This window comes from Cibotium barometz, chromosome 61, assembly GCF_041138505.1.
Source record: "Cibotium barometz isolate CiBa-2024 chromosome 61, ASM4113850v1, whole genome shotgun sequence".
Classification (NCBI taxonomy): Eukaryota; Viridiplantae; Streptophyta; class Polypodiopsida; order Cyatheales; family Cibotiaceae; genus Cibotium; species Cibotium barometz.
Window position 1 is genome coordinate 28,182,216 of NC_141106.1, and position 12,817 is coordinate 28,195,032.

A 12,817-nucleotide genomic window follows, 5' to 3' on the forward strand; every position below is an offset into this window, starting at 1 on the left:
ATGCACACACGAGAGAAAAACGAACAAGAGGCAATAAACCAAGCCGAGGCAAGCGATACCTGTTTAGCCACCAATGCTCTAGAGACTAAATCCAATCTCTTGGAGATCCAATGAAGAAGTTTCTTTCAAATATTGATAAGTACCGGAGCAAACTATGGGGGAGCTCGCCCCGCTTCTTCTGAGTCTTCAGAAGAAGCTTTTATATTGGAGCTCGATGAGGCTCTCCCTAGTAGGCAAGGTGGTGGTGGCAAACCAAGTACTTCTTGCCACCATGTGGTAAATCACTTCATGCTGGGCCTTTTCTTAGCTACCGATACCTCGGGTATTGGTCCTCCATCTACTATCCACAAGTAAGTGAATTTCAAATTTAAGTAAAGTATTTTGTGATAAATCTGATAAGGGATTCTCTCCACGGCAACACCCGTTCGGTGCCGGGTAGTCCAAGCTGTATTGGAGAACCTCGGTCCAAAGGTGCTGAGATCGGGAGAGCCAGGCGTTAGTACGGGAGCGCATGTTTGTGCGTGGTCCTGGAACACCAGTTGGGCGCTCTCCGCAGAGTCCAGTGAAAGCACAAGACAGTAGAGATTGAACCACGCTAGTGGTCGTTCTGCTTCGAGCATCTACTTCGAGCCTATTTGTTTGGTACTGTATTCATATGTACATGGACATCATCTGGTTCTTGGAACCCATGGAGCATTGTATTTGTTAAATACTCCCAATAAATACATCATATATTGAGGGGGGGGTCGGCCCGTTCCGGCCCCAGTGCTGGTGTCCATCTATCCATTTCATTTCATTTCAATTTCAAGTTGTTATTAAGTTGTCCATTTCAAATTGTGGTATTAAGTTGTGCTATTACGCGTGTGGGTGTCCAACGGAGTCTTTCCTACTTGGCGGGATCGGTTTCATGGGTATCAGAGCACGGTTGTTTTCCTCTTCCTAGTGGGCAAACGAACCTGTGTACTGGACACCCCGCTTCTAGCACACTTTACACAATGGACAGCCAAGGCAACCCTTTGGAAGTGCCTAATTCCAGGGGTCCATCTAGTGCCTCTCGTGGTTCTGATGCTCTGCGAGGAAGGCACAAGCCCCTTGAAAGGGTAAATGATAGTGAATCAAAGGAACAACTATCTCGAGGAAAGACAGTCATGCTTGAACAAGAGCCTAATGCAATGAGGGCTGAAATGGAACATATGAGAAAACTTTTGCAGGCACAAGAGCAAGAGTTAAAATTTTTGCATGAAGATCCCCATGTGCAAAGTGCCATTGAAGCTAGGAAAGCTGATGCAATGGTAGATGTAACTTTTGAGTCTATGGCATGGGAAGTGGGCAAGAAGGAGTTGACACTTGCCTACCTCCTCCGCAAGGGTGATATCAAAGAGGGGAACGACGGAGAGTTGAAATTCAGAAATCCACCCCGCTTGAAGCATGGAGATCCCGCATCTCAAAGGCTGAAGTCTTATATGCAAAAGGAAGAGGTGACAGTCACCTCTCGACATGCGTCTTCCCCACAAGGCACAAAGCCTGACAGATATATGTATGCCAGTGCTCATGGAGGGCATGAAAGTCACATGCATTCAAGACATGTATCTCATGGTAAGGGTGACAGGTATGCTTCAAGAAGAATTTTCCCTTCTGAGTTGTCTCATGGAGAGACAATGCCTTATGCAGGAAAGTCACATGCATCCGAGTTTCAAGTTCGTGGAGCACATGCCACCGTGCCTCATGAAACTTCTATGACGGCCCATGGAGCCCATGCAGATAGGGCTGCCCCGTTGGATAAGGGGAAAAGAAAAAGAGAAGACCATGAGCCTCATGCCAGAAAGCTCAAGGAATTTAAAGCAGGTGACAAATCTGTTAAGTTTGATGTCTTTCATGAGAACATGATGCTTCTAAAGTGTTAGCATTTGTGGCACAGTTCCATTGCTTTTAGCGATGAGGACTTTACTGAAAAGTCTAAAGTACGCCATGCTAGCATGTTTTTGAAAGGGACTGCTGCTCATTGGTGGATCACTGAAAAGATCACCAAGGATCCCATTTGCACCTGGAAGGAATTTAAAGACAGATTCTATGCTCAGTTTTTGCCACCAAAATGCGGAGCAAACTGTCACTCAAAAGTGGGACAGGCTGGAGCAAAGAGATAATGAAAGCGTGCAACAGTATGTTAACAAGTTCTGGAAAGTGTTGCTGGAAGTAACTCCCTTTATGCAAATCACTGAGGATGAAAGAAAGAGGAAGTTTCGCTCCGGACTGCAACCAGCATATCGTTCGGACATTGAATTGCACCCGAAATATACTTTGCAACAGCTCACAGCTTCTGCTCTTGCTATGGAGCAATTGGTGCTCAAGATTAAACAGGATCAAGGAGGTTCAAAGGGGAAAGACAAGGCTGTCCCAAATCTGCAAAAGGGTGGACAGCCACCTAAAAAGAACTTCCGGGAGACCCACAAGGGTGGTAAAGCTGAAAATAACACATCTAAAGATCAGGGCCCAAGGAAGAACAAATTCGGCTTAACCCCGGAGCAAAGAGAGCAATATGCCAAGGATGAAAAATGCTTTTCTTGTGGTAGCAAAGACCACATGTTTCGACAGTGCCCAGATCGCAAACCTAAGCATGAGGACAAGCAGACCAAGGCTAATGTACATGCAGTTCCTGATGTGCAAGGAAATACAAGTCATGATGCAAAAGAGCGAATGGTTTGCAAGGCTTGGGAACAAATCAAGGATCAACCCGCACTATTCATGTTTGATGACTGTGCAACCGATAACTTCATCTCTATGCAAACGGCAGCTGCATTGGGTATTGAGGTTGAGAACATGGGACCTCATATTGAAGCCGAAGCTGCATTTATTGGTAAAGAGGTGCAAGTTACCCCATTGATAGGGAAGTTGCGCATCCATATACAGGCTACCTTGATAATGAACATTTCCTAGTTGCTCCACTAAATGGATGTGATGTATTGTTGGGCAAGCCGTGGCATTCATAGGCTTGAGCCCCGCAAAGACTACAAGTCTAATATAATTTCTTTTATGCATAAAGGCCGCATGCATTTTATTGATGCTGGCAAAGAAGGGGATTCCATCCCACTTGTATCACACATCCAAATTAATAAAGCAATGAAAAAGAGTCTTTCTGCGTACTTGGTTTTTGTTCGTGATAGCCTTGTGCCAAATCATCAAAATATGGATGCTATGTCTAATGCTAGGCTGAATTCTCTTCATGCATTCAATGACTGTTATGCTAATACTTTGCCAGGAGAATTACCTCCCCAAAGGCCCGAAGATCATCGTATAGATCTTGTGCCAAGTAGTTCTCCACCCAACAAACCCGCATACCGAGTGAGTGCTGCACAACAAGAAGAAATCATGAAGCAGGTAAACGAGCTTTTAGAGAAAGGTTTGGTTCAGCCCAGTTCCTCACCTTACTGCTCCCCTGTGCTTCTTGTTCAAAAGAAGGACAGTTCATTCCGCATGTGCGTGGACTATAGAGCTTTGAACAAGCTTACCATCAAGAACAGATTCCCAATTCCGCGAATTGATGATATTTTGGATAAGCTTGATGGTTCGGCTTGTTTCAGCCAACTTGATTTGAAGAGTGGTTATCACCAGATACGAGTGGTGCCACAAGATGTCCATAAAACTGCATTCAGGACAGCCTTCGGATTATATGAATTTTTAGTAATGCCTTTTGGTCTCACCAATGCTCCTGCTACTTTTAATCGTATGATGGATAGGATATTCCGACCCCATCGCAAATTCACAGGAGTATTCTTTGATGATATCTTGGTTTTCTCCAAGAATGAGCAAGAACACAGAACTCATTTGGTCACAGTGTTCGAAGAGTTACGGAAGCATAAACTTTTCATTAATGCCAAGAAAAGTGAGTTCTTCCTTTCAGAGATTCATTATCTGGGTCATATTGTATCCAAAGATGGAGTTACAATGGATCCTGCAAAGATAGAGACCATTCGGAATTGGCCCGAATTGCAAAACGTACATCAAGTACGTAGTTTTCTGGGATTATGTTCGTATTATAGGCGTTTCATAAGGCATTTTGCTATGATAGCCACTCCTCTACATGATCTCACAAAGAAGAAAATCACTTTCAAATGGACTTCAAAAGAACAGCATGCTTTCTTGCAGCTCAAGCAAGCTATTATATGTGGTCCAGTATTGATTGTTCCTGACTTGCACAAGTCATTCGTAGTTGAATGTGATGCTTGTGGTGATTGCATAGGAGCTGTCCTAAATCAAGAAGGGCATGCAGTTGCATACGAAAGCCGTCGTTTGCATGATGCCGAGCTTCATATAGATATCTATGAGAAAGAGCTCTTCGCTGTAATTCACGCCTTCAAGATATGGAAACATTATCTTCTTGGGGCTAAATTTGTAGTCAAGACAGATCATCAAAGCTTGAGATACTTTCTATCTCAAACAAAGCTTTCGGAGAAGCAGATGAGAATGGCAAACTTTCTTTCTATGTTTCATTTTCAGATTGTGCATACTCCAGGAAAGAAAAATGTGGTGGCCGATGCATTATCCAGGAGGCCTTATGTAGCTGCAGTATCAGTGGTCTCTCATGGAGACTTATCTGCTATGCGAGAATTGTATCATTTGGATGCTGATTTTTGCCATATATGGACTGATTTGATGGCTGGTCATTCACATGCCTCTTATGTTATCAACGAGGGTTATCTTATGAAGGATAATTGCCTATGTGTGGTGAAGGATTTGCGTCCAAAGGTTATGGACGAATGTCACGCTCCACCATATGCTGGTCATAGAGGTATTATGCCTACTACTCGCATGATTCAGAGGTATTTCTTTTGGCCGAGCATGCGTAAAGACATTGAGGCTTTTGTACGTGCATGTATTACTTGCCAAAAGGTGAAATTTGATAGGCAAAAGCCTCCAGGTTTGCTTCAGCCATTGCCTATTCCCTCGCAACCTTGGGAAAGTATCACGATGGATTTTATTATGGATTTGCCTAGATCCCAACATGGGAATGATGCTATTTGGACCATTGTGGACAGGTTTAGCAAGCAAGCTCATTTCTTGCCCGTCAAGAAAACCATTAAAGCTGATCATATGGTAAAGCTTTTTCTTGCTAATATTTTCAAGCATCATGGTATGCCTAAATCCATTGTTGGGGATAGAGATCCCAAGACTACAAGCCTCTTTTGGAGGACTTTATTTGATAATATGGGTACTAAACTTGAGTTTTCATCAACTTATCATCCCCAAACCGATGGCCAAAGTGAAGCTGCAAATTCAGCCGTATTGGATTTATTGAAGTGTTATGTGGCAAATCAAAAGACTGCATGGGAGAAGTATCTTCCACTTGTTGAGTTTGCCTACAACAATACGATCCATGCCTCCATAGGAAAGGCTCCGTTTGAGATTATTTATGGCAGAGTGGTTTTGCCACCCATCCTTCATACAAAGGATGAGATTTTTGCAGCTGATGAATATGTTCGTGACTTGGATGTAGCTTTTGGTCAGGTGCGGACAGCCATTACAAGATCTCAAGATAAGCATAAAATGGCTGCTGAGACAAGCATAGAAGGGACATGCAAGTCAAAGAAGGCGATTGGGTTTTGCTGAAATTTGAGAAGGCTAGGCTTCGGAAGAGGCCAGGACGAGAAGGATCATATCCTAAGCTTTCTCCTTGCTATTATGGACCCTTCAAGGTGATTCAAAAGATCAATGAAGTGTCCTACAGGCTTGCTTTACCTAGTCATTGGAAGATTCACAATGCTTTTCATGTGAGTCTATTTCGGAAATATGTGGTGCCAGATCCTGATGAGCCTGTTCACAGAAGATCCGCGAGAGATTGAAGAGCTTGAGGAGATCCTCCAGCCAGAACAGATTGTTTTTCACAAGGAGCGAAAGCTACCTGCATGAAAGCTTTCCAAGAGATACCTTGTGAAGTTTAAGAATTATTTGCCTATTGATGCAAAGTGGGTAAATGAGGATTATTTTGTTGATTACCCACAGTTGTTGCAGGCATATCTTGAGGCTTTTCAGTTGAGGACAACTCTTTAGAAGCCCAAGGGGATGTCACCAATTGGCCGACCATTTGGTCCATCTCCAGTTTTTGTGTCTCGTTCACTTGAGGCCAGGCCAGTGTCTCATGTGAAGAGGCCAGTATTTTGCTGACACGGACGGGAGCCAGACTGGTGCCACCCGTGTGTTAGCAAGATGGTGTCGTATGGACGGGTGCCAGGTAGTCCAAGCTCTATTGGAGAACCTCGGTCCAAAGGTGCTGAGATCGGGAGAGCCAGGCGTTAGTACGGAAGCGCCTGTTTGTGCGTGGTCCTGGAACACCAGTTGGGCGCTCTCTGCGGAGTCCAGTGAAAGCACAGGACCGTAGAGACTGAACCACGCTAGTGGTCGTTCTGCTTCGAGCATCTACTTCGAGCCTATTTGTTTGGTACTGTATTCATATGTACATGGACATCATCTGGTTCTTGAAACCTAGGAGCATTGTATTTGTTAAATATAAATATATCATATATTGAGGGGGGGGTTGGCCCGTTCCGGCCCCAGTGCTGGTGTCCATCTATCCATTTCATTTCATTTCAATTTCAAGTTGTTATTAAGTTGTCCATTTCAAATTGTGGTATTAAGTTGTGCTATTACGGAGTCTTTCCCACTTGACGGGATCGGTTTCAGTAGTGCACAGTTACAGCCACACAAGCCCTCTTAACAATGGAGTATATGCCCAAATAAATACTGCAGTGAATGTAGTGCACAGTTACAGCCACACAAGCCCTCTTAAGAATGGAGAAATATGGGTAGCTTTGGTAAAACCAAGCTTAAAAATTTGATACCACTAGCAGTTTCACCTTGCTAGCTGCTACTCACAAAGCTTTAACCCATTAGCTTCATGGCAATGGTATGATCTTCCTGTATCTACCTGATGTAGAATCCATACTCATATCGTCGGTGCCCCCAAAAAAAGCCAACTTGTTCCCTGACTAATCTTTGCCGAGGACATGCTAGCAATCTTTTTTTAAGTAACACAATGTAACTCCTTTTCTTATCAAGTTTAAAGGCACTTGAAGCTTTATTTGGGAAAAGAAAAGCAACTATTAACAAGACTGGAAAACACTGACCAAAAGTATGATGTAAAGCCATACATATGCCCATAATGACCAAACCAGCTCCACCGCCCAGACCCCAAGATCTAGAACCTTTTTTATTGATCCTCTCTTTGGTATAATGATACACATCGCATGTATCAGATAAAGATCACATGCTGCAGAGCCAACAAGAGTGCCTGGACCCACACCTACAAAAAGTGTGTTGATAAAATGAGAATATAAATTGGGTAAAGCATCCTTTCTGAAGGAAAAAAGAAAAAGAGGAAGGCATTATTTTCTGTAAAGTGGTCAAAATGTATATGAATAGTTTTTCAGTTCTGTCTTTTGAACAAAAATAGCTAAAACCACTTCAAAGCTCAAGCGATCTCTCCACACACACACACAAACACGGCAATCAAGAAGCCAAGTCTTAGATCTTTCCTTCATAAAGAATAAAGAACTGAATTCACCAAGCATGGCAGCATCTATAAGCTCAGAGACAATGGATTTTTTTCTTCATCCTTTGTTGCCAGACGAGTCTGTTTAGGCTACAAATATATCCTAAAATCACCCCCCCTCCCTCCAAATGACACTCTGATCACCTAGGTTCACTACTATATCCCTTATTGAGTATCATGAGGACTTCTTCGAGATTTTTCTCTCGAGTCAAAAATTTGAGCAAACGTGTTAAGGGTCTTCACAGATAGAACTCCCACTCGTTGATCCGGTGGGGATTAAACGGCCTTCACAAACAAAACTCCTACCATCAAAGGGTGGGGCCTGGATGGGGGAAATCCTCCTCTGAACAAATGAGATCTCCCATTTTCGTTGGCGGTTGTGTCTATAAAACTACGAGTGCAATGAAAGTGTGAACAGATAAAGATGCACAGCGGAAGACTCGCAATACACAAAATCATTCACAAGTATCCTATGCTAAATGCAAATATTGTGTACCGCTGAATGTTTCTGCAGTTTCAATGCTGCAGATCTCAGACCAAATTACAGATAAACCCTGATGGTCAGATGCAAACACTGGCTGCAGATGCTCTTCTAATGCCTGTGGCTGCTCACTAAAGAGGTAAAGGTGCAGAACTCAATGATGATTATGGGAAGAGGGGGGAATGCGGGGCGGCCAGCGGGGCGCCGCGGGGGGGGGGGGGGGGGGTGGAGGAGGGAGAGAGAGAGAGAGGAGAGAAAATCTGCTAGTCTGATTAATGTCAACAAGTGTTACAACCTGTAAGTTCTGCTAAAGTCATCCTGTCAGTGATGTCTTCTCTTAATTCAATACGAAATAGGTTTCATAAAGGGATTCTAAGTTCTTTCTTGCTTGCCTTTCAGCCACAACCTGCTCTAGGTGCTAGCATGAAACATAAGTTAGAAATCAAGTCTCTAACTCTTAGTTATATTCTGCCCGGGTCCCAGCTGGCTCATGTTTGGCTAAGTAGCCCGACGGCCTGATAGCCCGGTTTGAACACCAAATGGTGGCCTATAGGCTATGATCCTGCAGTTAAGTGGCGCCCAAACATGATTCTAGATGATCCAGAAGACACATAAAAACCAAAGGTCTACTATGACTATCTTATTAGTTGGTGGCCATGGACAGGCCACGGCCTTCCAACACCCTCCCTCAGCAGCCAAGGCATAGGGTACCCAAGAGGCTCTAATGATACGGGGCTCAGATGCTACTCGCACTATCAATGATGTCGCGGTTAGTACCCTTAGGATTTACCCACAAAGCCTTCTTTTTGGCCCGTGATTACACCCGGTGTGTCAACAAGCTTGTCCATCCATTCATACACGCATTCCGCCTTCGTTCAGCTCCGTTGAGAGGAATTGGCAAGTCGACCAACTCCGCTAACAACATCCCAACATGCCATCCCTAGCTCTGATACCATGTTGGAAATTGGGGGCCACTTCCAAGGAGGTCACCCATCCCAATAATGTTCACGCATTGTGTGTTTAACCTCCACCACTCTAATCCCTTCCAAGCCACAAAAATTGGTGGAGCGATGAGAATGGCCCTAGTCTTCTATTACTTATAGATGATCCCATTGCTTGGAACTCTATGCATGTGGGATGTAGGCGGCCAGGCCACGACCTTCCAACAATTATAGACTTCCTTAATCTTGATTAAGCACATGGTATTTGAGATGTAGCATGAAGCCATAAGCTTAAGCTATAGCAGAATGTGGTGTATGAATTTATACATGTAGGTAGACACATGTCAAAAATGCACAAGAGCATACTTAACATAATTATCCTGGATCATGACTTTTAGAGCTCGTGTGGTTCTATATATTACAAAGCCATCTGCCCACACAACAAAATGATCCTCTCTCTAGCTCCTAATAAGAGCTCGTGTAGTTCTCTACATCATATCCTAATCCTATAACTCCATTAACCAAAACTTGTACATCCTAATAAGAGATCATGTCATTCTCTTACTGTATGCAGCATACTTGTACATCATGTCCCAATCCTATAACTCCATTAATCAAAACTTATTAGGACAACAAATACCCCTAGATTTATAAAAACAATTACGCTGATTAATTATTCATTTTTCCCATAAAACAAAAGAATATGAGTGTGTGTGTGTGTGTGTGTGTGTGTAACACACATAAATCTTTAACTTTTTCCCCTAAATTGATTCTTGAACATTTTTCCCAAGAAAACCACCCAAATAAAACGAAACTTTCACTAAGTATGATCGATACTTTTAAATTATTTCCAAAAAAAAAAACTTACCCCTGCCCCCCCCCCAAAAAAAAAAAAAAAAAAAACTTACCCCTGCCCCCCCCCCCAAAAAAAAAAACATTCTATAAAGCATGATTAATTCTTAAACTTTTACCCCAGAAAACAAAAATGCCTAATGTCATTCCTTATCAAGATAAAACGACTTATTTTAGATGATTTTACAAGATTAAACAAAGACTAACTGAAATATAACAAAGAAATTTAACAGGATTGAATAAAATATAATGAAAAAAAAAGGGGGGGGCAAACCTCCAGCGTAAAGGTTGCCAAGGTTCAAGCAGGCATCAATGGTGGCCAGGGAGATTTGAGGGAAGCTAGTTCCGAAGGCGAGGAGGGTAATATCTGCAACTGTGTAGTTCCATACCCTTTGCCGTTTCACCGCTCTTCTTCCAGAGACAGGATCATGAAAGGAAACCTCGCGGCTTTGCTGCACTATGTTCTCCATGCCGAGGAAGAAGCGTGCCGTGATGGCAGAGAGCCCCAGAAAACAGTATGCCAGGCCGAAGCTGTACAGAACCCCTCGCAATATGTCGCTCAACCTCGTTTCGATTCTGAAGAGAAGATACGATGAGCATGCGCTCGCCATATCTGTGCACAGCGTTTTTTGCTCAGATTAGGGTTTCAGTTATGGTTTCGAGATCGGGATCCATGGATGAATACATTGATGGATTTCAGTTATGGTTTCGTGGATGCATCATCAGCATGCCAAGCCGTGCAGAAACCCTTCGTCCTCGAGCTCGTTTTCGAGCACAAGATAAGATCCTGGCCATGTCTGCATAGAACTGTGCTTAGATTAGGTCTGCACAGAGCTTTGCTCAGATCAGGGTTTCACTATCAGATGCAGGAGAATAGAATGACCGAATGATCGATCTCTGTGCTCAGATTAGGGTTTTGCGATCCGATGCAGTGCTTAAGAACGCTCGCAATTTGCCACCCACATGCACATGTGATGAGATTGTAGACTGTTTATATAGTTTTCAATGATTTAACTATCTAGTTAAACGCAAGAAATAAGTGACGCATATAAATTAAAATTTGCAGTTTAAGAGTTACTTTTGTATCGCTAGAGTTTGGTACTGCAAGTATTTACTTTTCTATATATATATATATATATATATATATGATATGGTTTAAATTATACTTGAATTAATTGATCACACATTTTTTATAGCAGTTTTCATTGCAAGTAAGTTTACCACATTTTTTATAACAATTAACTACATTTCAAGTTTTAGAGTTCAAGCATTGTTCACTTGCAACTAGAGTACAAAAAGCTAGGAACTTTACACACATCTTCCCTTTTTTAGATAGGGAGATCTCTTGTTTTCCCCCCACGAGGTACTACTATGGGTAAAGCTACTTAGTAGACAAATCCACATTGGGTTTACACTTTCCCATAAGAGTACAACACACAAATTTGCAAATGGGTCCACACAAGGTTTACACTTTCACATGCCTTAAGGGCATGGAAAAGATGGACACTAGAATAACTATGGACAAACAACATCATTGTGCCCATCAATTTTGGCTCTCAAGCACATAGTCCCCTACCCTCATTATTACATCTATAGGTAGATATCTACCATGCTTTGCATGGAACACCAGTGCGTAAACCCACTTAAAGTAAGTCGATAAAAAAAATATTTCACTCCTCTTGCATTTATTTACATGTGGCTCCTCCCATGTTATAGAGGGCCCTCCATCTTAGCACATGATGTTATAACTCACCCTCACTAATACTCTTAAAACATCAAGGGTCCCACTAGCTTGATAGCACATAGACCTGAAAGTTTTAGTTCCAAGCTTTTTCCAACTTGTACAAAACAAAGTTATTTTCACCCATACATTTTGCCTGAATAGACTTATGCATGTCGTGTGTCCTATCCACTCCGCACATGAAAAACATGAACACATAGAGAAAGGCATGGCTAAACGTTTGGCCTCCAATTGAACATATTAACATTATCACATTTTGATTCAATGTGCATCTTTTGTAGAGTTCTTGGAAACATTTTTATATATTGACTGGGAGAAGATAAAATACATTGCTATAATAAAAACACTAGCTTGCATTGAAATCCACAAGTAGCTTGAGACATAAAATTTGGATTTACATTTTAAATCTTTTTTATTTTCATGTGAAATTTGGATTTGACCTTTTAAACCTATTCTTAACTCCTATTACCCATATGCCTTATTGTACTCTTTGAGTGAGTCATTGCATGTCAAATATATAAAGCATGCTAGAAAATAAATGTGCACTCAAGCAATAAGAGGATTAGACTAATGTAACATTACTACAATCAATGTACCAAGTTGTGTCATTCAAGAACAATATTGAGCCCCCCATTGGTTTAAGCATGGCCTATCCATTTTGAGGCTTACTAAAATTTCAAGCACCTTAATATTACCTAAAAGCATAGAATACTTAATTACTATGGTTAAACCCATCCACAAACATAAATCTTATGGAGTGAGATCATTTTACAAGTAGAACATCAATAAGAGTTGATTCAAGCCATTGCATAACTTAATGTTGCAAACTTGAGTTCACTAAGCAATCTTATGAGTGATGAACCGATTCTTTTTTTCTAGAAGAATAAAAACTAGCAAATCAAGTTATCCTTAGAACAAGTTGAAGGCCCTCCATAGTGCCTAACGAGTTATGACACTTATACATTAGAAATTCTTTTAAACAAGTCTAGAATGTTTGCTCTTGTTTTCTTTGTCTTTCTTCTTCCTCCTTTCTTTTAACGAGTTATGATGACATTAGAAACTCTTTTATAACAAGACTGAAATATTCACTCTTGTTTCCTCTTTTAATTTTTAAAACAACTATGACAATGTAATAATTTTTCAATTGTGTTTTCTTCCTTGCTTTCTTCTTCCCTCCAATGATTTCCCTATCTCCTCACATATGCAACTCTATCATTTTCCTCTCTCCTTTCATATGTAGCTCCCTCTTTCATGGTTTC

The 12,817-nt window shown here is 41.8% G+C and overlaps 1 protein-coding gene across 2 annotated transcripts in view; it reads right to left on the minus strand.

Moving 5' to 3' along the window:
- The window catches only part of MHX (magnesium/proton exchanger), a 57,689-nt gene extending 46,824 nt beyond the window's left edge, over positions 1-10,865 (minus strand). Inside the window, exons 1-2 of one of the 2 annotated variants that reach the window (XM_086794613.1) lie at positions 10,092-10,865; positions 7,119-7,294 (exon numbers count right to left, since the gene is read on the minus strand). In XM_086794613.1, the coding sequence (XP_086650739.1) occupies positions 7,119-7,294; positions 10,092-10,428 (513 nt within the window). In that variant the 5' untranslated portion in view covers positions 10,429-10,865. The remainder of the gene's footprint in view (positions 1-7,118; positions 7,295-10,091) is intronic. The other variant, XM_086794614.1, reaches the window with a different exon arrangement.
- Between the last annotated feature and the right edge of the window lie 1,952 nt (positions 10,866-12,817).